This window comes from Panulirus ornatus, chromosome 52 (assembly GCF_036320965.1).
Source record: "Panulirus ornatus isolate Po-2019 chromosome 52, ASM3632096v1, whole genome shotgun sequence".
NCBI classification, from domain to species: Eukaryota; Metazoa; Arthropoda; class Malacostraca; order Decapoda; family Palinuridae; genus Panulirus; species Panulirus ornatus.
Window position 1 is genome coordinate 21,966,025 of NC_092275.1, and position 27,355 is coordinate 21,993,379.

The 27,355-nt window shown below is 41.5% G+C and overlaps 1 protein-coding gene across 1 annotated transcript; it reads left to right on the forward strand.

Annotated features, from left to right (window-relative positions):
- The first annotated feature begins 20,887 nt into the window (after positions 1-20,887).
- LOC139764979 (gonad-inhibiting hormone-like) lies at positions 20,888-26,867 on the forward strand. Its single transcript, XM_071692032.1, has 3 exons — positions 20,888-21,372; positions 24,402-24,589; positions 25,247-26,867. Exons 1-3 carry the CDS (start codon positions 21,337-21,339, stop codon positions 25,359-25,361), a joined length of 339 nt encoding a protein of 112 aa, XP_071548133.1. The 5' UTR covers positions 20,888-21,336; the 3' UTR covers positions 25,362-26,867.
- The last annotated feature ends 488 nt before the right edge of the window (positions 26,868-27,355 follow it).

The window sequence follows — 27,355 nt, forward strand, 5'->3', positions numbered from 1 at the left end:
GAATAAGACAACCTAGAGTCAGAAACACACACGCACACACACACACACACACACACACACACACACACACACACACACACACATACACACACATACACACACATACATATATATATATATATATATATATATATATATATATATATATATATATATATATATATATATATATATATATATATATATATATATATATATATATATATATATATTATCCCTGGGGATAGGGGAGAAAGAATACTTCCCACGTATTCCCTGCGTGTCGTAGAAGGCGACTAAAAGGGGAGGGAGCGGGTGGCTGGAAATCCTCCCCTTTCTTGTTTTTTTATAATTTTCCAAAAGAAGGAACAGAGAAGGGGGTCAGGTGAGGATATTCCCTCTAAGGCCCAGTTCTCTGTTCTTAACGCACCTCGCTATCGCGGGAAATGGCAAATAGTATGAAAAAAAAAAAAAATATATATATATATATATATATATATATATATATATATATATATATATATATATATATATATATATATATATATATATATATCTTTTTTCTTGATGCCATTTTGCCATGTCCAGCCTCAGAGAGAAAGCATCGGGAACTAAGTCTTCCAGGAGGATAACTTCCTTGTCTCCTTCTCCTCTTACCTTCTCTTCTTTCCCTATCTCTTCTTTCTGCTTTATCTCCTCTTCCTTCCTTGTCTCCTTCTCCTCTTACTTTAGAAAGTACCCATTCCTTGACTAGTCCTGAGGGGAAGATGAGTACCAGAGATGGATGTGGCCCGTGTGTGAGTGTGTGTGTGTGTGTGTGTGTGTGTGTGTGTGTGTGTGTGTGTGTATGTGTGTGTGTGTGTGTGTGTTTACCTTAGTATATGTGAAAGTTCGTCTGTATGTGCCCTTTTATCTGCTTACTTAAGTGACTATTGATTTACAAAAGAACAGGAACACTATTACAATTTTTTCTCAATGATCAACGAAGTTGTTAACCATTTGCATGGATTGAGGAAGGCCACGTATGTGTACTGTTTGTGTTGCGCAGTGGAGTCTTCAGACTTATAACTCTTCAGGCTGAAAATGGCGAGAGAAAACTCCCATTTCCCTCATGTAGATTTGCTCTTCTACTACCCAGTCTCTCACACTGTATAAATATAACTCGTTTGTATATCTTGAAGCAAAAATGAATAAGAACTCGAAATCATGGTAGAGAATTAGTGGCCCCTAACATAATATGAAACCATAATGTGCTGTCAGAATTTGTTATGAGACATTATTGTGGGGGGGTAAAAACCAGTTGGTATCTGCCTGCAAGGCTGGGCTAGTAAACATGGCAAATGTCAAAGAGCGGCCGACGAGTGCATCCAAAAGCCCTAACTGACAGACGCCCTTCATTGCGCGATGGATCAGACATTATTATAGTGTTCATGTTTCACGTTATCACAGATGCTATGCTCGAGACTATTTTCTCTTTCGCCATGTATTAAGAAGTTTTTTTTTCCCCCTCTGATGAATGCAAATTGGAATTCTGTATTCGTATATATTTTCTTGAGCAGTATAAGGTTAGGGGAAGTTCCGGGATCAGGGTGAATCTTAGGATTGGATCAAAGAAAGAAAAAATACCGTCTTAGAAGAAATTTAAAGGTGAATTCTGATTAATTTGATCAATTAAGCGTGCTAAGGATCTTTTTTCTTTCTCCCAGATGGCCTTGATTGGAGCATTCCATTTGCCCATGCCATGTCGGTCTTCATAGAATGAAAGATATAAGCCAAGAGGGATTTGTTGAGCATAAACAAAGGAACATCTGTACGTGTAGAATATGGGCCAAGTCGTTGTCAACTCTTCTGGTCTGCTCTTCTGGTCAGGACATAATCCTAGATCAGATATATACGTATATGCATAATACATATGTTATTTCATACGTATTCGTCAGGTAGCTCGAGAGGGCTGAGCCTTGCAGGGCAAATTCTCACTTGGCCACCTTCTCTGATCTACATTTGGAAAAGTAAAAACTGGAGGGGAGGATTTCCAGGGTCCAGCTCCCACCCCTTTTAGTCACCTTCTACGACGCTCAGGGAATACATGAGTTGTCTTTCTCCTCTATCCTCAGGGATGACTTTATATATATATATATATATATATATATATATATATATATATATATATATATATATATATATATATATATATATATATATATATATATATATATATTTTTTTTTTTTTTTTTTTTCTCATACTATTCGCCATTTCCCGCGATAACGAGGTAACGTTAAGAACAGAGGACTGGGCCTTTGAGGGAATACCCTCACCTGGCCCCCTTCTCTGTTCCTTCTTTTGGAAAATTAAAATAAAAAAATGAGAGGAGGATTTCCAGCCCCCCGCTCCCTTCCCTTTTAGTCGCCTTATATATATATATATATATATATATATATATATATATATATATATATATATATATATATATATATATATATATATATATATATATATATATATATATATATATATATATTATATATATATATATATATATATATATATATATACATACACTTAAGGTTTCGTTGCACATGAAGCTATGACTCGTTTGATGCGTTACCATTAATGTACCTTGGAACAAAGACCTTCTGAAGAACCTGGACGGCTGTTCTTACAGATCAAATCGTCGCTGGTAGACATCGGCTAAATATCCATACGCAGCCGATGAAACATCCAGCACCCATTGTACGTCTTAGCTTAAGATGAATCAAAGGACAACGTTTCTAAATCGAGTCGTCTGCTATCCCATAACGGTGAGAGAGTAACGGTACATTATGTTGATCATTCGATCTGTGATATCATCACAATCAAACTGTTAGATTTTTTCTGAAGGATTCATCTCCATAAATTGATATAGCTAAGAGTGTAACAGATATCTTTTTTAAGACCTTGATGATCAAAGACACAAATCTTAGAGACGATCTTCTTTCCTATAGGTTCTGGTTAAAGTATTCTAAGCAGACAATTTTGCCAAAGAGTTGGGCTGTCTGTCTTCAACTCTACTGCATTTCTCTATTTCTCTATATCTCCGATAACCACACACACTCACACACACACACACACACACACACACACACACACACACACACACACACACACACACACATGACAGAACTAAAGTTAGGAAAATTGTTATAGTTCAAGCGATTGAGCCCCACGGGTGGTCACACATACTTCTCCATAATCTACAAAAAATTGCAGACGATGTCACTCACAAAAAGTCTAAGTTTTTTGAGCCATATAGTTAAGGTTGAGAAGACGTAACATTAACCTGATTCGTGCTATACGATTCTTTAAGAATGTAGTATTAAGACTTTTAACTTTACATTTCAACTGTGTAGATATCATGCTTGGGAAAATCTTGTTAGCTCTTTGCTTTAGCAAAATTCAAGTCGCTGAGTATAAATTCAATTGGTGAGTTTTTTAATATTACTGACTGCATTTCATTTTGTATCCTCTGTTTGAGGTCTCTGACGAAGAAGTCTGGTCCATTACCATTATATCTTGAGCGTCAAAGGTGATGAGCGCTGATGTGTAAGTTTGTGATCTACGTAAATGTCAGTGTTTCATAGGCACTCCACAGTTTCCACATGTCGAACGTTGTGAAAGATACGTGATGAGTTTCAAGGGTCCATGTAATTCCCCCCTTAGTGGCACTGGCCCCTTGTATAGTGCTTGGGTAGGAGTAGGGGACCAGAGATCATTTTCATTGTACATTTAGCAGTCGGAAAAAGTTTTCTTTATGACATTTCAAATACCACAACTAATTGAAGATAAACAGGTTTTCCTTATAATGAAATTATGAACGGTCTTAAGATAAACTTGTGCATTAGATAGGAATGAATATTGCACTGAATAGAAAACTCAGTAGGGGATTTGATGCCTCGAAACAAGCCCAGAGGCACAAAGGACATAAGTGTGCGTATATCAATTACCCAGCAAGGCATCAAAGAATGTCCATATAATGTATGTCATTGGTCAAGCAAAGAGAAATTAAGATATATGATGAGCTTTGGTGAGATGTCGGGGATGGAGATGAGAAAAGCATTTATTTCAATCCAGTCCTTCGTCATACTGTTTTCATCCACATGCTTAGATATAGCAGCAGTCACCTGACTACCTAACTCTATGGATTATGTCAAGAGAAGAATTGCTTTTTCATCCGGTCTAAAATCATGCAGTTCAACATATACGATGGACACCTTTCCCTCGTGAGAATGATCTGTAATAAGGTTGTGAATGTGATGAAATCATGAAGGGAATTATAGAAGGAGGTTACTTTCCCATCTGGTCACAGGAAAGATATTCCAGTTATAGGTGCCATTTCATGTGTGCCGGGGTGGCGGCTAGAATGGATGATGACAGCATGTATGAATATGTACATGTGTATATATGTATATGTCTGTATATGTATGTATACGTTGAAATGTATAGGTATGTATATGTGAGTGTGAGGGCGTTTATGCGTATACATGCGTATGTGGGTGGGTTGGGCCATTCTTTCGTGTTTCCTTGCGCTACCTCGCTAACGCGGGAGACAGCGACAAAGTATAATAATAATATATATATATATATATATATATATATATATATATATATATATATATATATATATATATATATATATATATATATATATATATATATTATCCCTGGGGATAGGGGAGAACGAATCCTTCCCACGTATTCCCTGCGTGTCGTAGAAGGCGACTAAAAGGGGAGGGAGCGGGTTGCTTGAAATCCTCCCCTCTCGCTTTTTTTTTTTTTTCTAATTTTCCAAAGAAGGAACAGAGAAGGGGGCCAAATGAGGATATTCCCTCAAAGGCCCAGTCCTCTGTTCTTAACGCTACCTCGCTAACGCGGGAAATGGCGAATAGTACGAAAGAAAAAAGAATATATATATATATATATATATATATATATATATATATATATATATATATATATATATATATATACGTATATATATATATATATATATATATATATTTTATATTTTTTTTTTTTTTTATTATACTTTGTCGCTGTCTCCCGCGTTTGCGAGGTAGCGCAAGGAAACAGACGAAAGAAATGGCCCAACCCCCCCCCCCCCCATACACATGTATATACATACGTCCACACACGCAAATATACATACCTACACAGCTTTCCATGGTTTACCCCAGACGCTTCACATGCCCTGATTCAATCCACTGAAAGCACGTCAACCCCGGTATACCACATCGCTCCAATTCACTCTATTCCTTGCCCTCCTTTCACCCTCCTGCATGTTCAGGCCCCGATCACACAAAATCTTTTTCACTCCATCTTTCCACCTCCAATTTGGTCTCCCTCTTCTCCTCGTTCCCTCCACCTCCGACACATATATCCTCTTGGTCAATCTTTCCTCACTCATCCTCTCCATGTGCCCAAACCACTTCAAAACACCCTCTTCTGCTCTCTCAACCACGCTCTTTTTATTTCCACACATCTCTCTTACCCTTACGTTACTCACTCGATCAAACCACCTCACACCACACATTGTCCTCAAACATCTCATTTCCATCACATCCATCCTCCTGCGCACAACTCTATCCATAGCCCACGCCTCGCAACCATACAACATTGTTGGAACCACTATTCCTTCAAACATACCCATTTTTGCTTTCCGAGATAATGTTCTCGACTTCCACACATTCTTCAAGGCCCCCAGAATTTTCGCCCCCTCCCCCACCCTATGATCCACTTCCGCTTCCATGGTTCCATCCGCTGCCAGATCCACTCCCAGATATCTAAAACACTTCACTTCCTCCAGTTTTTCTCCATTCAAACTCACCTCCCAATTGACTTGACCCTCAACCCTACTGTACCTAATAACCTTGCTCTTATTCACATTCACTCTTAACTTTCTTCTTCCACACACTTTACCAAACTCAGTCACCAGCTTCTGCAGTTTCTCACATGAATCAGCCACCAGCGCTGTATCATCAGCGAACAACAACTGACTCACTTCCCAAGCTCTCTCATCCCCAACTGACTTCATACTTGCCCCTCTTTCCAAAACTCTTGCATTTACCTCCCTAACAACCCCATCCATAAACAATATATATATATATATATATATATATATATATATATATATATATATATATATATATATATATATATATATATATATATATATATATACATGCGCTCTGAGTTGGTATAAACATAGGTACTTCTTAAGAATGAACGTGACCTTGGAGTGGTCTTTCAAGGTCACGTCTCTCCGCCCATGTCCCTCCCAGGCCAGGCAAACAGCTGGGTATGAGGCGTGTGTCTGACCGCTAGGGGGCTCTCATGGCTAGGGGGTCTGGGGGATTGTGGCGGGTTAATAGCGAGCCCGGGATGAGTGACGCCACCTTGTCGCCCTCCGCCAACACGTACTTGCCAACAAAAAGGATGTAAACGGGAAAGGTATCGATCATAAAGGATTTCCTGGTTGGAATCGGCGGCGCCGAGTGGTCGGGTACGAAGCATGGCGCCAGGTGACTCACTAGGGTAGTGACCATCTGGACGGGCCGGACAGACGCCACCACCTGCACGGCATCACACCCAGGATCATGTGAACTGGCGGCGGCTCCCGGCCCCCCAAGCCAAGAGGCGCCCACCTCCGCCCCGACGGCCGATACCCCCGCCAAAACGCCACGCACGCCCTTCCCTCCAAGCCCAATCAGCAGTCGATTCCAGATCTCTTATTTCCAATCATTCCTGACGCAGAAATAACTCCTACGGTGCCTTAAGGTATGCTAAACCTACAACATGAAAAAATCATGTGTATCTTTGAAGATGATAGTGTACATATACGCTCAAGGTAATGACAGGCATTGCGTTTTCATTAACGTTCCCTTTTCTCTCATTACCAACTTCAAACGGCCGAGGGGGAGGTGTACCCTAAACATTTACCGGGGCAAAAACAGTATTTTGGAATTTCTTGTGTTATAAAATCCCGTGCACAATCATAGTGAGTAGGCGTGTAATGGCAGACCAAGAAACGACTGGACTTGTCATTTCGGCGTAGCAGCCCGTGAGTGTCGAGGCAGCGGTGCCTCCACTCTGTAATTGCGTGGCGTCAGGCAGTCCCAGGCAGTAGAGGAAGCGTGCCGCTGGGGCGCTGCCTTGCTCAGCCCTAGGCTCCGCGCTTACCTTCCCCGACAGCGCGTCCCCACCTGCACACCGGCAAAGGCATTTGAAAAGAACGCCTCCAAATGTTCATATTTGTGTTGTTTATGATATGAGGGACACACATAAACACATACACACACACACACACACACACACACACACACACACACACACACACACACACACACAGGAATACTTCATCAGTAGTTCTAAGCCTCAAGGGAAAAAGAAACTCATTCTGGATTTGCTGGTTAGCGACGCGTCCCTGGACATGGACACATCCGTCAATGTCAAGCCAAGTTACAAGCTATCAGCTGAGGGAATTTATCCAAACTGAAGTTGGAATCCATTCATCTACCAAGCTAGAGAAAGGATATATATATATATATATATATATATATATATATATATATATATATATATATATATATATATATATATATATATATATATATATATATATATATATATATATATATATATATATATATATATATATATATATATATATATATATGTATATATATATATTGCGTTGTTGAGATGCCTTTGTGAATCAGAAAACATAGACTAATGGCTCATTAATCGAGACCTAAGTAGAACTAGTCTTTTTTTTATTTCTAACTTCTTACCGTTTCCAAAAAACCTTTCCATTCTCCCATCCACAAAGACACTCCCATTAACCCTCCATCCTCACTCCCTCTTCTCAGTTTCCATAGCTCGTAAAACCTATCCATTCTATCAACAATAAAAAAAAGATAACATTCATATCCTCATCTCTAGAGCCCCCTGGTTCTGAAGCACACAAGGCCACAGTTCAAGCACCCAAGATATGTTTAGCTAAGGAATGATGGATATCCTGTTTTGTGATGGATCATTCACTGGATATCAAGTGGCGGTGTTGTTAGCAACATGTTACCCACCGAATGAATTGTATGAATGATCTGATATTTTTATTTGTGCCATGATCGACAGCGTAACGGGGACTCCGCCTTCTTGAGGTCATCCTGTGAAAAGGAAGTCTCCTTTGGCAAGGTTGTATCATCGTCACTCAACGAATGGAGTAGAATCCTGTCCGTAACTTCTCGCAAAAAAGAAGTACTGCTTTATTTCCTGGATTCTGAACGTAGCTCAACCTTGTTGGTACAGGATCCCCATAACAGGTATTATGAAGTTTTAATTAAGATTATGCATGCTGTATATGAAGGTGTTACCGAACTCCTCCCTTAAGTAGTAATATAGCAAACGAGAAGCCGCTTTCGGTGAGGCTGTACTGCCGTCAATGGATGGAATTAAGTATATTCTCATTGGTGACCTTTTCCCTCCGAAGGAGTTCACCATATCCTGCTCCTGCGAAGCAGAAGGAAACCTAATAAAAAGGACCCTAAGTTTGTGTGGTAGAGCTGGGCACCCTAACAACCATCCTTTCCATTACTATTTTTCCTTTGCTTTCATCAACCTCCTCGTAACCTCCATTAAAATTTTGGTTAGTGGTTAACGTGAGCCTTGCAGCCAATGATCAGTTGAGACCCCGTTGCTCATGGACGTGAGACGAAGGATATTCGATTGCTAGCAATTGAAAAGTCGTTTCATTGTTATTGGTTCGTGTTCCGAGCTCCCACACAGAGAGTAGAGGTTTGAATCTTCGTTTTTAGAGGGCATTTTGTGTTTTATGAAAGTGTGCACGCATTGCTCATATATCTATACATAGCAGACATATCCACAATGATTAATGCTGAATTCGATAGTTATACGTCAAATGTCATCACACTTCATTTTCTGGACTGGTAAAGAGAACGGAGTGCAAGCAGAACAACATCGAAATTTAGGGTAGGACTAAATCAGTTTCAACGCACATAATCAGCATTAAGATATCCTGTAAATGAATGTGATTATCTTTATCATCAAGAAGTAATCTCTACATTTACTTTCGCTGTGGCGAGAAAGGACCATAGATGAATAGAGTTTGCCTTCTGCTAAATGTATTCAATCCAAAAACAGAGTTGCAAGATGATGTATATATAATTCCAGCTAAGCAATATGAATGAGTCATCTTCTAGGATAAATGTCATTCATTTCTTTGATTATGGTGAATGCTGGGTTCGAAAGAGGGCAACTCAGATGGTTTGAACAAGATTTTGGCTTCAGATTCGATTCGGGTGCTAGGTTGTGAACCCTAGAAACGGTTCGAGTCCTGACAATCCAGATCGAGGAGTGGCAGGGCATCTTTTGATACGCACAGTAATGGGGCAATTTTCCTAGCAGGTCCTTTCTTCCCCCCCAGTACGCAAGAGCACAGAGCTGTTTTTGCCCAAAGAAAGTAGACCTTTCGAGGCCCATTTGGTGTAAGCGGTATAAGAAAGCGAATGGATATATCTTTCTTGCTTTCTATTATCATGACAGTTATTCATCTCCACTCATGTAAATGGGCTTTTCGGAATGACTGTACCAATGATGAAAATTCTTTAGAATATACCTTAAGAAGTGGGGAGTGAAAGAAGAGAAGATAGTGGAAAAAATCCAGCTGGCAAATGGTAACGATAAAAGGGGAAAGTGTATAAAAAGTAATACAAAGGAATTCAAACTGCAATAGACCACTGGGTCTTTTCGAGGTAGTTTGTGATAGTAGAAGACATCAGACAGAACCATTCGGTATCTTCGAGGTTGTTTGTGATAGTAGATATCAGAAACTCGCAGAATCGTGAGTGATGAGAGTATAAAGTGTAACATAGAAACTCAAAAGAATTGTGAAGGAGTCAACTATCAGAAGTATTATGGGTGGCAGTATAGAAAGTGTTCTGATGTGTCAAAAAGAATATGTTGACCAAAGCCAGCTCACACATCACGTGGCTTTGTTCAGCCAATCGAAGTAACTCCATCTTTTTTGGTGGCGTTAGAAACAAACATGAGATGTCTTCACATCATGGTGCACTTTATCTCTGACCATACCAAAAACCAATTCAGCATCATATCATACCTTTATTGACATTCTGATTATCATATTGGTGATAAAAAGTCTGGATTCATTTTCCAAAATGAAACACAAACATGTATTATCCGTGTGGTTGCTGGCATATTCCTGATTTTTTTGATTTTTTTGGTAATATATACATATAAATAGCCACAAGTGTTTATACATCTATGTAAGTTCAAAGACAGTGTTAGTGCAGCAGACGAGAGCAAACGAGAAGGCCAGACAATCCAGACTGTAATAACAGCGTCTGGCTGAGGAACCCACAGGGTTGAACTGAATGTAATGAATCTCTGAATATTTCTAACACATCCTGAACATGAAAAATGAAATTATGTGGACTTGTTTCACACAAGCGACGAGCTGGTTGGTAATGTGAGGTTAGCAGGATCTCACCAGACCCTAGCTATTCAGCGGGCGCTAGATTGCCTTTTTCTGACTAGCCATGCGTAGTGTTTTGCTTCCGTCCGGCCGATTCTCTTGAATCATTCTCATTACGGCGGTGGCGCACTTGTGGAGAGGCGAGACATCATCGCCCGACAACGTGTCGCACACACTTTCTGCAGGCGTCCGCCATGCCCTATTGAGGAGGCTGGAAGCCACCAGGAGCAGGTTCTTCGCCCACTCAGTTACGCATCTTGAGTCGCGACCAATTGGAATGACGCCCACACTCTCCGGTACCAATAGAGGAGGTCTTCCATCCGAAAGATTTATACGTCCAAAGGCAGGAGTCATTTATTCATAATCACCTCACCACACCTTTCTAAAAGAGTTCTGGTGATATCCAAGATCCCCTTTCCATGTGCTCCAGCACTCAGTGGCTGCATTACACTCGGCAGTTTTTTTTTGTCAAACTGCCGTATGAGCTGCCGGTGTTGGTCGGAGATGGCAGACAGTTCAGCGAGATGAGGGACTCTTGGTGGGTAATGATTTTGCATATCCTTCTACTAAGAGCTCTTTCTAGCTAGTTCCTCTGTGTATCCGTTGGTGAGGAGGGCCAGGTGAGTTTAGGTAGAATGAAGATGATGTACACATTCCTAAGCTCCATCGGTGGGACGCCTACTAATTTTAGTTGAAGTATAAGGTACAGACGGTATGAGGAAGATTTTATGATAGTGTTAACATGACTCCTCCAGTTTAAACCGTCGTTTATTGTGACGCCAAGTTTGAAGTCTCTAACTACACGAAGCGTGTCGGTGCCTAGTGTGATGTCAGGGGATAGGAAGTTGTCTGCACTCAGGTCGATGTGCATCGTCACAATCTTCTTATGTCTGATAGCGATATCGTTGGCAGTGGTTCACTCCAGAAGGCGGATGATGATGTGCTGAAGGGTTCTAAAGCCAGGATAGTTGTTGATTGTAATGCCAAGGGTGGAATCGTCTACTTTCTTCCAACGATGGTTTATGTCCTTCAGGGAGTCATAGATAAGGACGAGCAAGCAAAGCAGCTGCATCTTGGTGCCCTGTAGCACACCGCATGTTGGGAGTGTTGATGCCGATGTGTCTTCCATAAAGCGGATGGGTTTGGTGTCGCTCGGTCAGGAAGTCCGCCGCCAGCCACAAGACGAGACACCCACGTAGCCCCAGTTCGACAGCTATCTTTATCATGATGTTATGGTTAACCAAGACGAAAGCCTTAGTGAAGTCTACGAAGGTGAATGTCACCGAGGTCTTGCGCTTCTCCAAGTTGCGGTTAACGAAGTCTAGGAGGCTGACAAAGTAGAAAGTGGTGGAGGAAGACTTCATGTTTCCACACTGCTAAGGATCTGTTGAATCAGCAGTGTTAGCATATGCCCAGTGACATATGCTGTCTTTCAAGCTTTGGGGAATTTGAATTGCTTGAGCGTAGCAGTGATTATGGCGGTCAGCGGTATAGCGATTTCGTGGGGAAAATATCTTGTACTGTCTCAATGGAAGAACAATGGGTGTGGTTGAGCGTTTGGTTTTAAGCTGCCTAAGCCGTTTAGCTGCTTGATATTCTTCTACTGTGTTCTGAGTAGATAGGGAGAGTAAGTATGCCGAGAGGGACATGATGCTGGGCTGTGGTAATCGTTGGCAGATATTGGAAAAGAGATTGTTGATTTGACGTGCGGCTTCCCCAATGCTAAGATGGTTTACACATGGGAAAGGGCAACCCTCCGATTGCTATAGCCTGTTTGGTCTTTTATTCTATCATACCACCGTCCGATGTTGGCCGACTTTAAATGCTGCCTACACCTTGTTTGGGTAACAGGCCTTCTTCATGGCTCGTTCTTCGCGTTGCACTTTGTTGCAAACTTGCTCGTAGATGTCGTTGTTGTTGACACTGTTGAACACTGGATTTTGCTCTTGCATGAATCCCCTAATGCGGTGTGTGCTCTAGGGAGCGTCAGCTAAGATAGTGTTACTGTGTTAATGTGTGTGTGTGTGTGTGTGTGTGTGTGTGTGTGTGTGTGTGTGTGTGTGTGTGTGTGTGTGTGTGTGTGTAATTAACATTTATTGTTACTATTTTGTGTTGCCTCTTCGGTTAACTTTGTAAATGTATATGCACTTAATTTTTGTCCCTATATCTGTATACGCTGAGTCACACACACACACACACACACACACACACACACACACCTCAACCAAATCGCCCATTTATCAAACAGATAAGTGGATGACGAACAACTGGGTTGGGTTGGGGCCGAATGCCGCGTCCAGGATTAGAACCCAGGCTGGGCTGACCCCGTGAGGGCCTGTGTTGACTCATGATTAACCAATTGTGTGTAATTACCTATTTGTGTAGAAAGGAGAGTTTCACACTCATGGGGTCCAATTTCGTGTGTGTGTGTGTGTGTGTGTGTCTGTGTGTGTGTTTCTGTGCTTGTGTGTCTGTGCATGTGTGCATGTGTATGTGCAAGTGTGAACATTTTTAGTAACAGAAACATTCCACATGCCCACCACTCATCCAACACTGCCAGATCATCATCGCTGTCTGCTAGCAGTGTGGCCTCTGCAGTAAACCTAGGCCATCAGATTCCCGAGCATTTCAGTGGTCGGTCAAACGCGTGTCGGTGACACAGAGGACACACTCTCCTTCTAAGCAAAGAGATGAACGGGCAGGAAATTGGCTCGTCATGTCACACACTCCCCTGAATTCCTCCCTTCACTAGCTCTCCACACGCCACATCTCTCAAAAGAAAAATGAACGACTTCCTTTCTGTGATGAGACACTGTCTATTGATATACCTTGCTTGTCATTCACATCATTTTTCACGTCTGATATGTAGATAGGTAGGTAGGTAGGTAGGTAGATAGATAGATGAATGCATCTACTTAAACATATAGATTAAGCTTCCGTTCTTGTCTTCAAAATACCAGTGTAGGTCCCTGACCCAGAGAGCGACGATCGGCCTTGACTCCCCGACAGAGTTTAACCCACTACCACGAACGATGAAATCCTAGGCGTTCCGCGTCCTTCCTCATCAGACACTGTAGGACCGAGGGTTGGGTCGTGGAAACCTGCAGGCCAGACCGTCGCTGGTGATGTGGGCTGGACGGGCGTTAGTATACGACCTCTTTATACGGACAATCCGCATCGAATACGCCAGACGCTACGAGCGACAGTGGTAACAGGGTTAAGAAAGGGATTTAGAATGTCCTCTGACGTAGATCATTCGCTAGTTATCATCTTTACTCATTTGTATGGCAGGTTTAGCGGGGTGCAGCAGCGTGGTCGCCTCCTAGACTCTTGATTATGGGTGCTATGATCAGGGTGGCCAGAGCTGAGGGAGGAAAAGCGAGGTATCTGTGGTCACGCGTTTTCTACAAGTCGCGCCGTCCTCTTGTGTTCATGTTAAGCCGCTGGTCAGTTCCCCATCGCCCACAATCTCTGCCCCGTTGCCGCTCCTCATAACTTCTCCGTATGGACGATCAACCGTGAAGGTGTAATATTCTCCGGTATTTCCTTTACGATACCAGGCATTCAGGAGCTCAATAGCCAAGTATCAGCATTCTCATTGGATGGCCTAGGGCTATAATGTACATAGGGTTATAGTACAAGATGAAGGTACCAGCTTCTCTACTGGTACAGTTCGTGCTTTCGTGAGATGTATCAGGCGTCGAGACTGTGGTCTGGCTCGAGTGACTCAGCTGCCGAAGGAGTGAGACTCGTTGTGTAAGATTCAGTTGTAACAAACTCGTTGGTTGAATGGTTTGGCCTCTAGGCCTATCGCCTTACCAGACTCATTAAGGCCGTCAACCGAAATATCCTCAACACTTCGTTCAGATGTTAAGGATAAGTCGAAGACAACATACACTCTCACACAGTATGGTTCCCTTCAGCAAATCACGTATATTCCTCCCAAAACAAGTGCATGGAAATCAGCCATAGTCTCAGTGGTGTGTGTATATATCAGTATGAATTAGTCTACTTTACATAGTTCTATTTTGATATATGTCAGTATCTCCCCGATATTTCAACACTAATTCTAGTTTATTCATCACTAATTTCTAACTCGTTATTTCCTCTATTTTCCCAGTATGATGAGAATGAAAAGAAAGAAAAACTATGTAGTAATAAAAGATGAAGTGATAGATACTCATAATTCATAAATTAAACCAACAGAGCATGATCTCAGGCCTCTGGGGGAGAATGTATATCCACAATAGTACACACGTTAGACGTGCTTCCATCTTAACCAAGTTCAGGTAACCAAGAGTAGATCACGAGAGTGGATGTCAATGTGTCTCAGGGAAGATATGTGCTCAAGAACAGAATTTGGTGTGCATTAGAGCAATATTTGTATTCTAGAAGGGAATGCTGATGCATTTTACAGAAATATGGATCTTTGAGAAGTATGGGTGTGTTGACCCACAGTGGTTTATGTATATTTTATAATGATGTGAGGGGTGTGTCATAAAAAGTATATGATATAGGGCAGGATATGTGTGTACCAAACTAATCTGTAGGTTTTAGAAATAGGGAAATATGTATTAGAATGATATAACGTCCCTGAGTCTAGGTCAAACATTTGTCTGAAAAATACTGCGTTGTAACGTTAGAATACAGTGCCCACTCTCTCTCCCCTATACATTGAAACTCCGTTTTTATAAGATACATTTCAACCAGAAGAGAGATGTCACTGGAGAGCAGGTGTGTTTCGAAGCAAAGCAAGACTGGCGAGGGAGGGTGTGTTTCAACAAGAGAGTATGTTTATCCTAGAGCATATGTATTGTGGGCTATATACCTCTCTTGAGAAACAGTTTGCCTCCTGGAATTAGATTATGCTAGTCTACACGCATATTGCACCACAGTAGGCTCAAGCATAATCTAAACCAATACTCTTTTTTGCGCTGAATTGACGCGTCTGAAATTTGATCGTCTTCGTACGATCTGAATAACTATGAATATGTGTATAGGTTTCTGTTCCCATGTATGCAATGGAGGATTCAGTATGAGATCATGGGCATCCAGGTGAAATCAAGTAGACTAGTGTATGTTTACCTCTGTCAGTGTGTTTAGGCAATATTACATGTGTGGCCATTTCCCGTAGACTACTTGAAGGCAATAAACAGCCATATTTTTAAAGATATATCTAAGAAGTACTGAGAATTCCCCTCGAAAAGTATTGCTGCTTTGTGATATCTTTTCCTCTCATGGGAGTATGGAAGGGAATAAAGACAAGCAATTCGGAAGGCGCCAAGATATATTTCACTGTGAAAAAGACAAGCAATTCGAAGGGCGCCAAGATATATTTCACAGTGAAAAAGACAAGCAAGTCGGAGGGCGCCAAGATATATTTCACTGTGAAAAAGACAAGCAATTCGGAGGGCGCCAAGATATGTTTCACAGTGAAAAAGACAAGCAATTCGGAGGGCGCCAAGATATATTTCACTGTGAAAAAGACAAGCAATTCGGAGGGCGCCAAGATATATTTCACAGTGAAAAAGGGGAATAATTATGACCTAAGGCCCGTCTTAATCTGGTTACGTCACGAGGGGTTAGTAACACCGGCAGATCGGTAAAGCCAACGAGGGAGTGATCAATGTTCATCATGGCAAATGTGAAGGTAGTGAGGTGAAGGAGTTATATCGAGCGCAAGACTTTATTCTTGGAAATCTTTCAACTTTAGCAGCAATCTCTCAGAGAGTAATCGCTTCGGCTTATAATCATTCCCTATTATTTTTCTGTTAACAGTTAAGGCATATTATCATCATAAACAACTTTTAAGATCACTTTTGATATTCGTATACTACGAAACAACAGTTTCTATATGTAGATGATTAAGTTAAACATGACACAGATAATTCAGACTAATTATTGTTATTCTGTATAGTGCCTTAGTCCAATTCTAAAAGCAGAAACACAAACATGCATACAAACACACAGACCTACACACACACACACGAGTCACTATGGTGAACTAGTTAGCGTTAATAGCCACTCGTCAACATTGGTTCGGATCCTGGGCCTAGGAGTCGGCCCACAGTCAACCCAGCTCTTCATCCTCACCTCTCGGGTAGCCGATAAGTGGGTACGTAAGTTGCGTGGGTTCGGATATGTATGTGTGTGTAAACATAGAGGTCAAGACATGGTACATATATACAAGGTTGAGACGTGGCAACACGAATGTTGAACCCTCTCCCTGTAACACACAAGCACAGAAATAGTAGTGTGTGGGTGTGTGTGTGTATGTGTGTGTGTGTGTGTGTGTGTATCTGTGTGTGCCCGCGTCATACCCTAATGACAAGCACTACTGGTTTATTTTCTGATGATAAGTGGTAGACTAAATGGAAGACTCAGTCACAAGGGGATCGGACCCAAATAATCATCTCTGGCTATGAATTAGATCGAAACAACTCTCCTGCTTGAGTTTATTCTTGGGGGTTAGGCTGCACAGACTGCATTACATCCCTGGTATACACTCATTTCAGGTCCAAATATAACTTTGGATATTACCTGACCAAAGGTCAGAGTCTCCCCTGACATGAATATGGTATAATAGTATAGTTCAGTTTGATATATAAAGTTGGCGAACTTGACATTCAAGAGGGTAAGAAAAAGTTATATAATCCTATATCAACAATTTGATTTGCATACAGCTAATGTGACTCCTCCCACTCCCTACCCCATTTCATATCTTTATCTCGTAAAATGTATTGGAATTGTATCATACCTTACGTTGAAGGCTTCAGTAAGACCTTTTGCCTCTCTTAGTACACTTACATAACCCTCCCTAAAGCAGAGTCTGATGGCACGTGTGTGTAAACTGAGTTCCATATGGGATAACCATCTTCGGCACCTGGTGTATCGGCTGATGAGTAGGTGTGTGTGTGTGTGTGTGTGTGTGTGTGTGTGTGTGTGTGTGTGTACGCTGAAAGGCAAGAGTGACTGAGTGTCCCCCTTCATTGCATGACCGTGCAACACGCAACTCCAGCAGGCAGCCAAGATTCGTTAATTAAGGTACATCTTGTGCCTATAATGCGTGGTCTCAGAGCCACCGTATTGGTCAACTGCATTTGTATATATATATATATATATATATATATATATATATATATATATATATATATGTATATATATATTGATGGAAATCGACCTCGGCCTTCATTCAGAGTCTTCTGCAACCTATGACGGTGGTAAACCGGGTAACTGTCGAGGATAATTGTCCTTGCAGTGGCTAACGAGGTAACAAGCACCTCGCCATGACTCATTTTGAGGAACTGGTGGCGATGCAAGTATCGTAAAGGTATATTAGATGACGCTAAATTATAAGGGGGAAGGAAGATGAAATATAGTTGTAAGCTAACTCAACAAGGCTTCGTCGTTATTATGTCAGTAACCCCAGTGGAGTGACACAGTTGTCCAGTTCTTTTATTAGACTGAAGTTTTAGGAGAAAAATTAGAGCAATGGTCGTTTCGGTCGTGGTGAAATCGGAGACCAGACGGAGGAACTGGTAGACGTTAAGGGTGGAGGATGAAATCCTATGGTAGCGACTGGACAAGATCGCTTTACACGTTCATTTCTCGCTATTAATTTCCACGACTTGCATCCAACAATGCGGCATCTGTTGAGGCAGCGAGACCACCACCACCACCTCCTCCTCCTCCGGAGCCCATCCCTCCCAACGGTGTTCACTCGAAGGGCAGAACCACAGCTCACAAGTGAGGTAAGGAAAATTAGTGGAGAAAGATTTGACGTAGTCTGTCTGAGATGTTTGACGAAACTGGCTCCCCCGCGTTAGATCAAACACTTGCTTGCTTGCTCTGGGTAGCGCTTTTGTTCAAGCATTAGGTTAGCGTCTTTTTATAGTTCAAATGAGTTGATAATATTCTAAATGTGTTCTTCCCCCTACAAATATCTTAGGTCTACTGGTTAGTGATGGCAGCCTACAACACACACACACACACACACACACACACACGTATGGGCCACCGTGGTGCAATGATTAACGTCAGTGACAGCATAAGCCAGGCCTAGGTCGGATCAGCAGAGGTTCGAATAAGGGCAGTCAGCCCTTATCCAACTTGGATATCCACCCTCCCTTCGAGGCTAGTCGACAAATGAGTACCTGGCTTCGGCTGGAATGTATGCATACATAGGAATAAAGACATGATGCATTTGATCGAGGTCAGGAGACGGGGCAACATATACCACACGTATAGTTGTCATACACACATAGGTAGTAGTTGGGACTCGACAGCCAATCAACGAGTTATGACCGCCTGGGTACAGGGAGGAGGAGTGACGACGCGCAAGTGCTGTCAAGTGCCCTGGGCGAGGGCTTTACCTCCTCCTCCTCCTCCTCCTCCTCCTCCTCCGCACATATGTATGGGAACCTGGCGTTCAGTCCACAAACTCACCATCTGCCTCATACATTACTCTTACAGACTAGTATCTCGCATTCCTTTTTATCAACTCGAAGATTTCCTGCGGTGAACACTACGCGCTAACTTACCCAGTGTCACAATCTGGAGCCCAACGAGAGTAAAAATTTGATAGGTAATTGCACATACGCATATACACGTCTGTATCTCTCAGTACGGTGAGGTTATCCGAAATAATTTCGGTTATGTTTAGTGGTGTCCGGTAAGTATTAAGTCCACTGTGGGAGAACCGCACGGTCCTTACAGCAAACGTGATGAGGCATGTGGCCATCGTCTCCCTCGCCCGGACATTCCGGAGTCGGCTCGACCATGACGAAACGAGATTAGCGAATCGTGGACCCCCATGAGGCAAACTGAACCGTCGGACGTATCGTAATTTCCTTGTGCGAGTCCCGTCCCTCGACTCCACATGGGCGACTCTCGGGCCGTAGCGACAAATTTTGGGAATATCCAAGAGTTTTCAGAAAGGTATATATATATATATATATATATATATATATATATATATATATATATATATATATATATATATATATATATGATGGAAAGGATCAAAATTTTGCGCGTGATCAAGATATTCCTATGAGTCCACGGGGAAAATGAAACACGAAAAGTTCCCAAGTGTACTTTCGTGTCTCCCCTGATGATGTGATTATTACACGAAAGTGCACTTGGGAACTTTTCGTGTTTCATTTTCCCCGTGGACTCATAGGAATATATATATATATATATATATATATATATATATATATATATATATATATATATATATATATATATATATATATATATATATATATATATATATATATATAACTGATACCTGAAGTACTGAATCCCGCTTCATATCCCGTTCTTTGGACACCCCAGGACAAAAGGCCTGCGACATACCAAGCCGCTGCAAACGGGCGAATCGCACTCCCTCCCTCCCTCTCTCTGCCGAGCGACAGGTAGGTACGTCCCACGCTCGGACGGTCAGTCAGTTGTTCGTTGTTCCAAGGTGAGGTGTATCAGCACATCCAGATTGTAACATCATTCTCAGGTGATAGCATCACAAGGGCTCTCATTCAAGTGGATCATTAACAACGTGTGATACGCCGGTTGTTGCGTCATTTCCCCTTTGGACGCGCTGCCTGCCCGCGAGTGTAGGCTGCTCACACCACGGAGGAGACGCCGCCGATTGCTCACTCAACCCCAGGGTAATCAAGAGGCAGTATCGTCCCGACTCGAGAAAGTGAGGTAACTCATGTCATAGTCTTTGACGTATTGCATGAAAAAGTAATTTGGAACTGGCTCCAACCGATGGGAATCTATTCCCTCTCTGGTAGTTCGAAGATAGGTGGGCAAGGGACTACATGCATCCGCTCAGGCGCGGGGTTTGTGGCGGAGCGAGACGCACGTAGATTCCGGGAACGAATTTCCTCACGGATGGACTAGACGCTTTTGACGAGTGTTTGTGGAAGGCGTATATCTCTCTCGTCCCTACCAGGAGGACGTGAGGCTACCGCACCGGAGTAGAGGATATTTTCGGTGTTGAGGGGAAGACTTGGTGTTGTTGATGACGTTAGGGTAGGAGAGAGAAGATTCTCCCTCTGAAATTACGTCGGTTCATTGATAAGTAAATAGTGATGACGCCGCACGTGAATGAATGATGGGGATTACCGAAACTATCCCTGGAGAGATTACGCCATCTGACGACTCAGAGGTGCCGTATTAGGAGTGAACGTTTATGATACGTGGAGAGAAGGATAGCATGCCAAGTGTCGCCTGATTTGCCATAGCTAGGGAAGATCATGTAAGGAAGCGGGTGTGTTGGGTGGCAGAAATCATTTACTGCAGCCAGAAAAGTGAGTCTCGGTGACCAATGGGAGAACCGGAGAGGGAGGGATGGTGGTGGTGGTGGTGGTGGGGTCTGTGTGTGTGTGTGTGTGTGTGTGTGTGTGTGTGTGTCGCCTCCCCACCACCACGAACGTGTGACGTCATGAGGCGGCGGTGCCTCGGCATATAAGAGTGGCTATACGTCGACGTCTAAGACCAGGCATAGAACGAGATCCTCCGCAGCCGCGACGCGGTGCATCTTGACTCTTACCATTCAGGACTCTACCTCGATCGGCTCACCTGCGGCCACTGACCTGCTCCACCCACGTTGTACCCCTGACTCCTCCTGCTGCTTGTCTTTGACGGTGATTTACCCCATCGCATCACCCGGTGGAGGGACCATTCCATTAGAACTTGACCCTCGTTTCTGGACGCTGTTGTCACGAGTTACCCAGAGAGAACGAGACCTGCAGGCTGAGAAGGTATTACACTTTGCATCTCGACGACTGAAGTTATCTCGCGAGGGATGGTGTCCCAAGCGGCGTTAGGCCTCTCTGCACAGGTTAGTCCCTTCTCCCCCTGCCTGCTTGCTGAGGACATCGTCATCTCTCTCTCTCTCTCTCTCTCTCTCTCTCTCTCTCTCTCTCTCTCTCTCTCTCTCTCTCTCTCTCTCTCTCTCTCTCTCTGCCTATTAATTCCATTCGCCTGTCATAATTTTGTTGTGGGTGTCAATTAAACATCGATGTTACCGCCAATTTCATATATAAATATATATATATATATATATATATATATATATATATATATATATATATATATATATATATATATATATATATATATATACATATATATATATATATATATATATATATATATATATATATATATATATATATATATATATATATATATATATATATATTAGTATATGGACTTTTGTCTAGTCGCTTGGAACTTGGATCTAAAATTTTGAGTACATTGCTAATCTAATGAATACCCTAAAATATTTTTTCACATACGAACTAACAATCAAAGATATTTATCAGTTTACGAAGGACATCTCCATTCCCATACTTTCCCCATCATCTTGACATCCTATTCACACGTCCACTTTTCATCCAATATCCACACGGTGTAGATGAGTCCATCAGCCCCGTGATAACACAACTCGCACTCTGTCTTATGCACTAACTTTCCTCACCAACGTCACCGCCTCAGTTTCATTTTCCCGCTACCAACGCTTGAACGAATAAGCAGACAGTACTTCCTTGTCCACTTCCATGAGTCTATCACCTCGTTAACTTCATTCCCATGTCTATCTTTCTGTTTTTGTCTCTCCCTCCCATTCCATTATTCTCATCTTTATCCCCGCACGCTTCCCTCATGTCCCTTCGACGTTGAGCCGCTCCAGTGCTTAAAATGGTAATTATCTCTTTCTAGGAACAGACCCTCAACAAATGTCTAAGAGGTGCTCGTTTCATGACCCTTATGACTTATTGTGACCACCCCCAACTGGTCAGTGACCCGTAGCCCCGTAGTGTAACCTAGAAAACACAGGACACGCCTCATATCATGAGGGGTAAAGTGATAATATATATATATATATATATATATATATATATATATATATATATATATATATATATATATATATATATATATATATATATATATATGGGGATAGGGGAGAAAGAATACTTGCCACGTATTCCCTGCGTGTCGTAGAAGGCGACTAAAAGGGAAGAGAGCGTGGGGCTGGAAATCCTCCCCTCTCGTTTTTTTTTTTAATTTTCCAAAAGAAGGAACAGAGAAGGGGGCCAGGTGAGGATATTCCCTCAAAGGCCCAGTTCTCTGTTCTTAATGCTACCTCGCTAACGCGGGAAATGGCGAATAGTTTGAAAGAAAGAAAGAAAAATATATATATATATGTGTGTGTGTGTGTGTGTGTGTGTGTGTGTGTAATGCGTGACGATATCAGGGATGCATGACATTCCTGATGGCAGACACTTCTTCAATCACGTCTGTCTAATGATGCCGTGCATTTGCCAGCAATTATAACTTTCATCTTTAATCATCATGTTATCAGCTGCCAGTAATGATGTAATTACCCCTCGTGCATTTTCTACGTTTTCTGTTCAATGGCGTTATCAGAGATAAGCTACGATAACCTCCCTCTTGATAATGGTGGCGAGTTTGATGCCGTAGTTTATCACCAGGTTGTCTGATGAAGCTTAGGTGAGACCTTGAGAGAGAGAGAGAGACAGTTGGGAGCATCAGTGTGTTTGAGAGCCTCTTGGTAGGTGGTGTAAGGGGGACAGACGATGATTGTGCATGCCAGTGTCAGCACATTTTCCAGTAGCTCCCGTTGCGTAATGTGTTAAGAGGGCGGAAGACCAGTTGAAGAGGATTGAATGAAGATGATAAGAATGAAAAGTGTATCAGTGAGTTTCGCTTCAAGTACAAGGAACACGGGGAGATAAGAAGATAACAGCAGTTGAATGTTCATTCCAAATTGGTGTATCATCCAGAATAAAATCACACTAAGCTTGTAGGACAGGGAGGGAGGAAACTGGGGTTTGATAAACAGCTTGGGTTAGGACATGGTCCAATTCTGAAGGTTGTGTGAGAGGGAGAGCTAATGCCATTATTGATACTGATGGTAGTAGAGTCGTCTACGTAGTTCCACAGAGCAAGTGGATCCGCCAGGGAATCATTTATATGTATAAAGCAGCAAAGGAATCCCATCCCAGTGGCCTGTGGGACGCATTTAATGGTAAGGGATTATATATAACTATGATAACGATACACTACAACCAGTAGCAGGGAAAGGATGGACTCTCTTGGAGTTCTTCGTTGAGATTGTACTCCGACGATGTAACCTTGCTGAGGGTATTTTTTATACTTGGGGTGTAACAACAAGCAAGCGGAGTCCAGAAATGCCTATCTATCTATCTATCTATCTTCACACACACACACACACACACACACACATATATATATATATATATATATATATATATATATATATATATATATATATATATATATATATATATATATATATATATATATATATATATATATATATATATATATATATATATATATATATATATATATATATATGGGGATAGTAGAGAAAGAATACTTCCCACGTATTCCCTGCGTGTTGTAAGAGGCGACTGAAAGGGGAAGGAGCAGGAGGCTGGAAATCCTCCCCTCTCGTTTATAATTTTTCAAAAGGAGGAGCAGAGAAGGGGGGGCCAAGTGAGCCCTCAAAGGCTCAGTTCTGTTCTTATCGCTACCTCGCGAACGCGGGAAATGGCGAGTAGTATGAAAAAAGAACGTGTGTGTGTGTGTGTGTGTGTGTGTGTGTGTAACATGATCCTATATAAATAGCTGGTAACTAAAAATAAGATGTTTCATCACGAAAACCTTTGTCGGGAGGAGAATAAAAGGATACGGAGCTTATGAATGGACGCCAGAGTGTCGTGGTGGCGGGGCCATAAATTATCAGCCATCTATCATACCCACTCGCGCTAACGTTGGGCTAAACCCTCCTCACACCCTGTACTTCTATCTTTACAGAGGGTTCGCGTGCTGGTCGTGGCGGCAGTCGTTCTGGGAGGTTTCGTCGCCCAGGAAACGTCAGCCAGATTCATTGACCACGAGTGTGTGGGTGCCATGGGCAATCGTGACATCTACGAGAAGGTGGTATGGGTCTGCGACGACTGTGCCAACATCTTCCGCAACAATAACGTCGGGGAGAGTTGCAAGTGAGTATTCTGGAGACGTTGTGAGGGAGGGATAATCTACGTCGAACCTTGGCCTCCAGGAGACGTGGAATGTACCAGGGGTACGTCTGGAGGGGAGTGTTATTTCTCTACACGAGGTCAAGGAGCTAGAACTTAACACATAGTACTTTGAATTACACCATTTGTCAAGGAGGAGTAATAAGAGGCGTTCAAAAGATTATCAGTTTTCATGACTTTCAAGAAAATTTGCACGCGCACACACACACACACACACACACACATATGTTGATACACTAATATATATTTTGAAAATCCAATCGTATAACAAGGATTACAGTTGATTGTGTTGTCACTGTTAACAAAAGGGCATATTCACTCAGCAATACGTAGGTCATAAAGATAATTGAATCAAGTACTTTTACAAGGGTAAGGAAGGTATAACGATGAAGACATATGGTGATATGAGTATTAGTTCTCTTGTTGGGTAAAAGTAATAGTTATGATTTAACTGATGAATGCTTGTGTCATTTTATATCACTATGTCTATACGAACATATGAAAAATCATTTGAAGAATACGTTGTGTATGGTATTTTGACGAGGAAGGGAAAGATATAAGACTGCCTTCATTAAATACATAACTTGAGTTCTTAACACAGATGTATCTACGTTTCCTCAGGAAGAACTGCTTCTACAACATGGATTTCCAGTGGTGCGTCTATGCCACGGAGCGACATGGAGATATGGAACACTTCAAGAGGTGGGTCAGTATTCTCAGTGCAGGACGCAAGTGAAGGGTGGATCTCCTCTCCTTACTCCAACTGGAACGCCTGCCTTTACGAACACACCTCCTACTCCTCCGCAGCCATTACTCTCCACATAATCCTCACGGGGATTGACAATTACGGTGACAGGGTACGAAGTCCACAAGTATACTTCTGCATGATATCACTGACGTCCATTTGTTTTCATTCACATAAGCCCTCTACCAAGCCTTTGACTGTACAGTTCTCTCTGTCCCTCTCATCATCCACAGAATAGCGATTAGTCTCATATTTTCTACTTGAATCAAGCACTCTGTTAAGGGGTCGCATGATCTAATTCAGATATATTGCTTCATAATTCATGATATCACATGACGAAATGACATGACAAAGTGTTTTAACCAAACACACAATATACCACATCTACAGTTTGACATGTAGAACTTAGAAAACACAGTTTCTTCACCGAGCTGATCAAATCAGCTCAGGGACCTGTTTGAGGTAGCGTATGCCATAATGTTCTAGTCGACTGTCTTGATCAAGGGAGCTGTTAATGTCAGTTGACCAACCATGGTGAATGGATAGTTTCCCATGGGGTCAACCTTCATATAAGCGTTGCTTTGTGTTGCCAATGCGTCTTCTTGATCTCAAGCCAAGAATATAGTTTTTTCCCGATACAAGTATATAATTTTCGAGTATATTTATTTGTGATAGATATATATTTACATTTTTGTACTTATCTTTTGTATAATTTATTATTTTGATATGTTATTCTCTTAGATAACTTGTGTCAGCCATAACTTAAAGGCTGACTGCCATATCTAAGAAGAAAGAATATACGAGGAGTCGAGCGCTTTCGTATGATTTCAATGTCAGGACTGTGTACAGATATACAGAACCAGAATATGATACACCAGGTGAAGGGATTAGGGCACAGGTCACACTCGACGACCTCACCTCTCTCAAGTTACAAACTCAGGTTAACCTATGTTCTGGGAAACATATACATTTTTTTTACACTTATAAAGTTACCTGATTTATATAAACCAACATTTTGATTCGTAGTGATATTTGTTATGTTTGGTAAGAGATGATGCAACAATGTTTCTCTCCATCACTGATTTATTGTATGTAATAACTTCAACACTGTTCCAGTCAGTCTGGTGACTAAAGTTTTTGAGGTGGATAAATATTGCATTAGATCCTTGATCATACGTAACATTAATTTCATGTTTCTACCCTGATATCAAGAACCTTACCAGCTTGACCACTCAACTCTTCTGACAAGTTACAGAATTTGTGACAAGACTTTTCCTGACCTCACTATCATTGCCGAAGACTACATTAATGCCAAAGTTAAAACAAAACAGTAACATTAAGCAAGTTCTCACAATAGGTTATTATTAGCAAATTTTTGTTCACAAGTGGTTCTTTAGGATGAACATTGTAAAGAGATTCTTTAGCAAAACTACAAGTGAATTAAGGAAATGTCTCGGACACTATTATTTAAAGTGTCATAGATATTGCAGCGTTCATCAGAGTATATATATATATATATATATATATATATATATATATATATATATATATATATATATATATATATATATATATATATATATATATATATGTATATATATATATATATATATATATATATATATATATATATATATATATATATATATATATATATATATATATATATATATATATATATATATATATATTTATTGGAAAGGATCACAATTTTGCGCGTGATCAAGATATTCCTATGAGTCCACGGGGAAAATGAAACACGATAAGTTCCCAAGTGCACTTTCGTGTAACAATCACATCATCAGGGGAGACACAAGAGAGAAATATAAGTCAGTTGATATGCATCGAAGTGACGAAGCAAGGACGCCATTTGGTAAACATGACGTGTGATGATCACATCGTAGGGGAGACACGGGAGAGAAATGTGAGTCGGTTGATATACATCGAAGAGACGGGGCTGGGACGCTATTTGGTAGATATGCAAT

Bases quoted from the DNA above. Each gene is read 5' to 3' on its own strand.
- LOC139764979 (XM_071692032.1), top strand. From the start codon at position 21,337: ATGGTGTCCCAAGCGGCGTTAGGCCTCTCTGCACAG. The intron at 21,373-24,401 runs GTTAGTCCCTTC...CTATCTTTACAG, and splicing joins CGTTAGGCCTCTCTGCACAG to AGGGTTCGCGTGCTGGTCGT. The intron at 24,590-25,246 runs GTGAGTATTCTG...ACGTTTCCTCAG, and splicing joins AACGTCGGGGAGAGTTGCAA to GAAGAACTGCTTCTACAACA.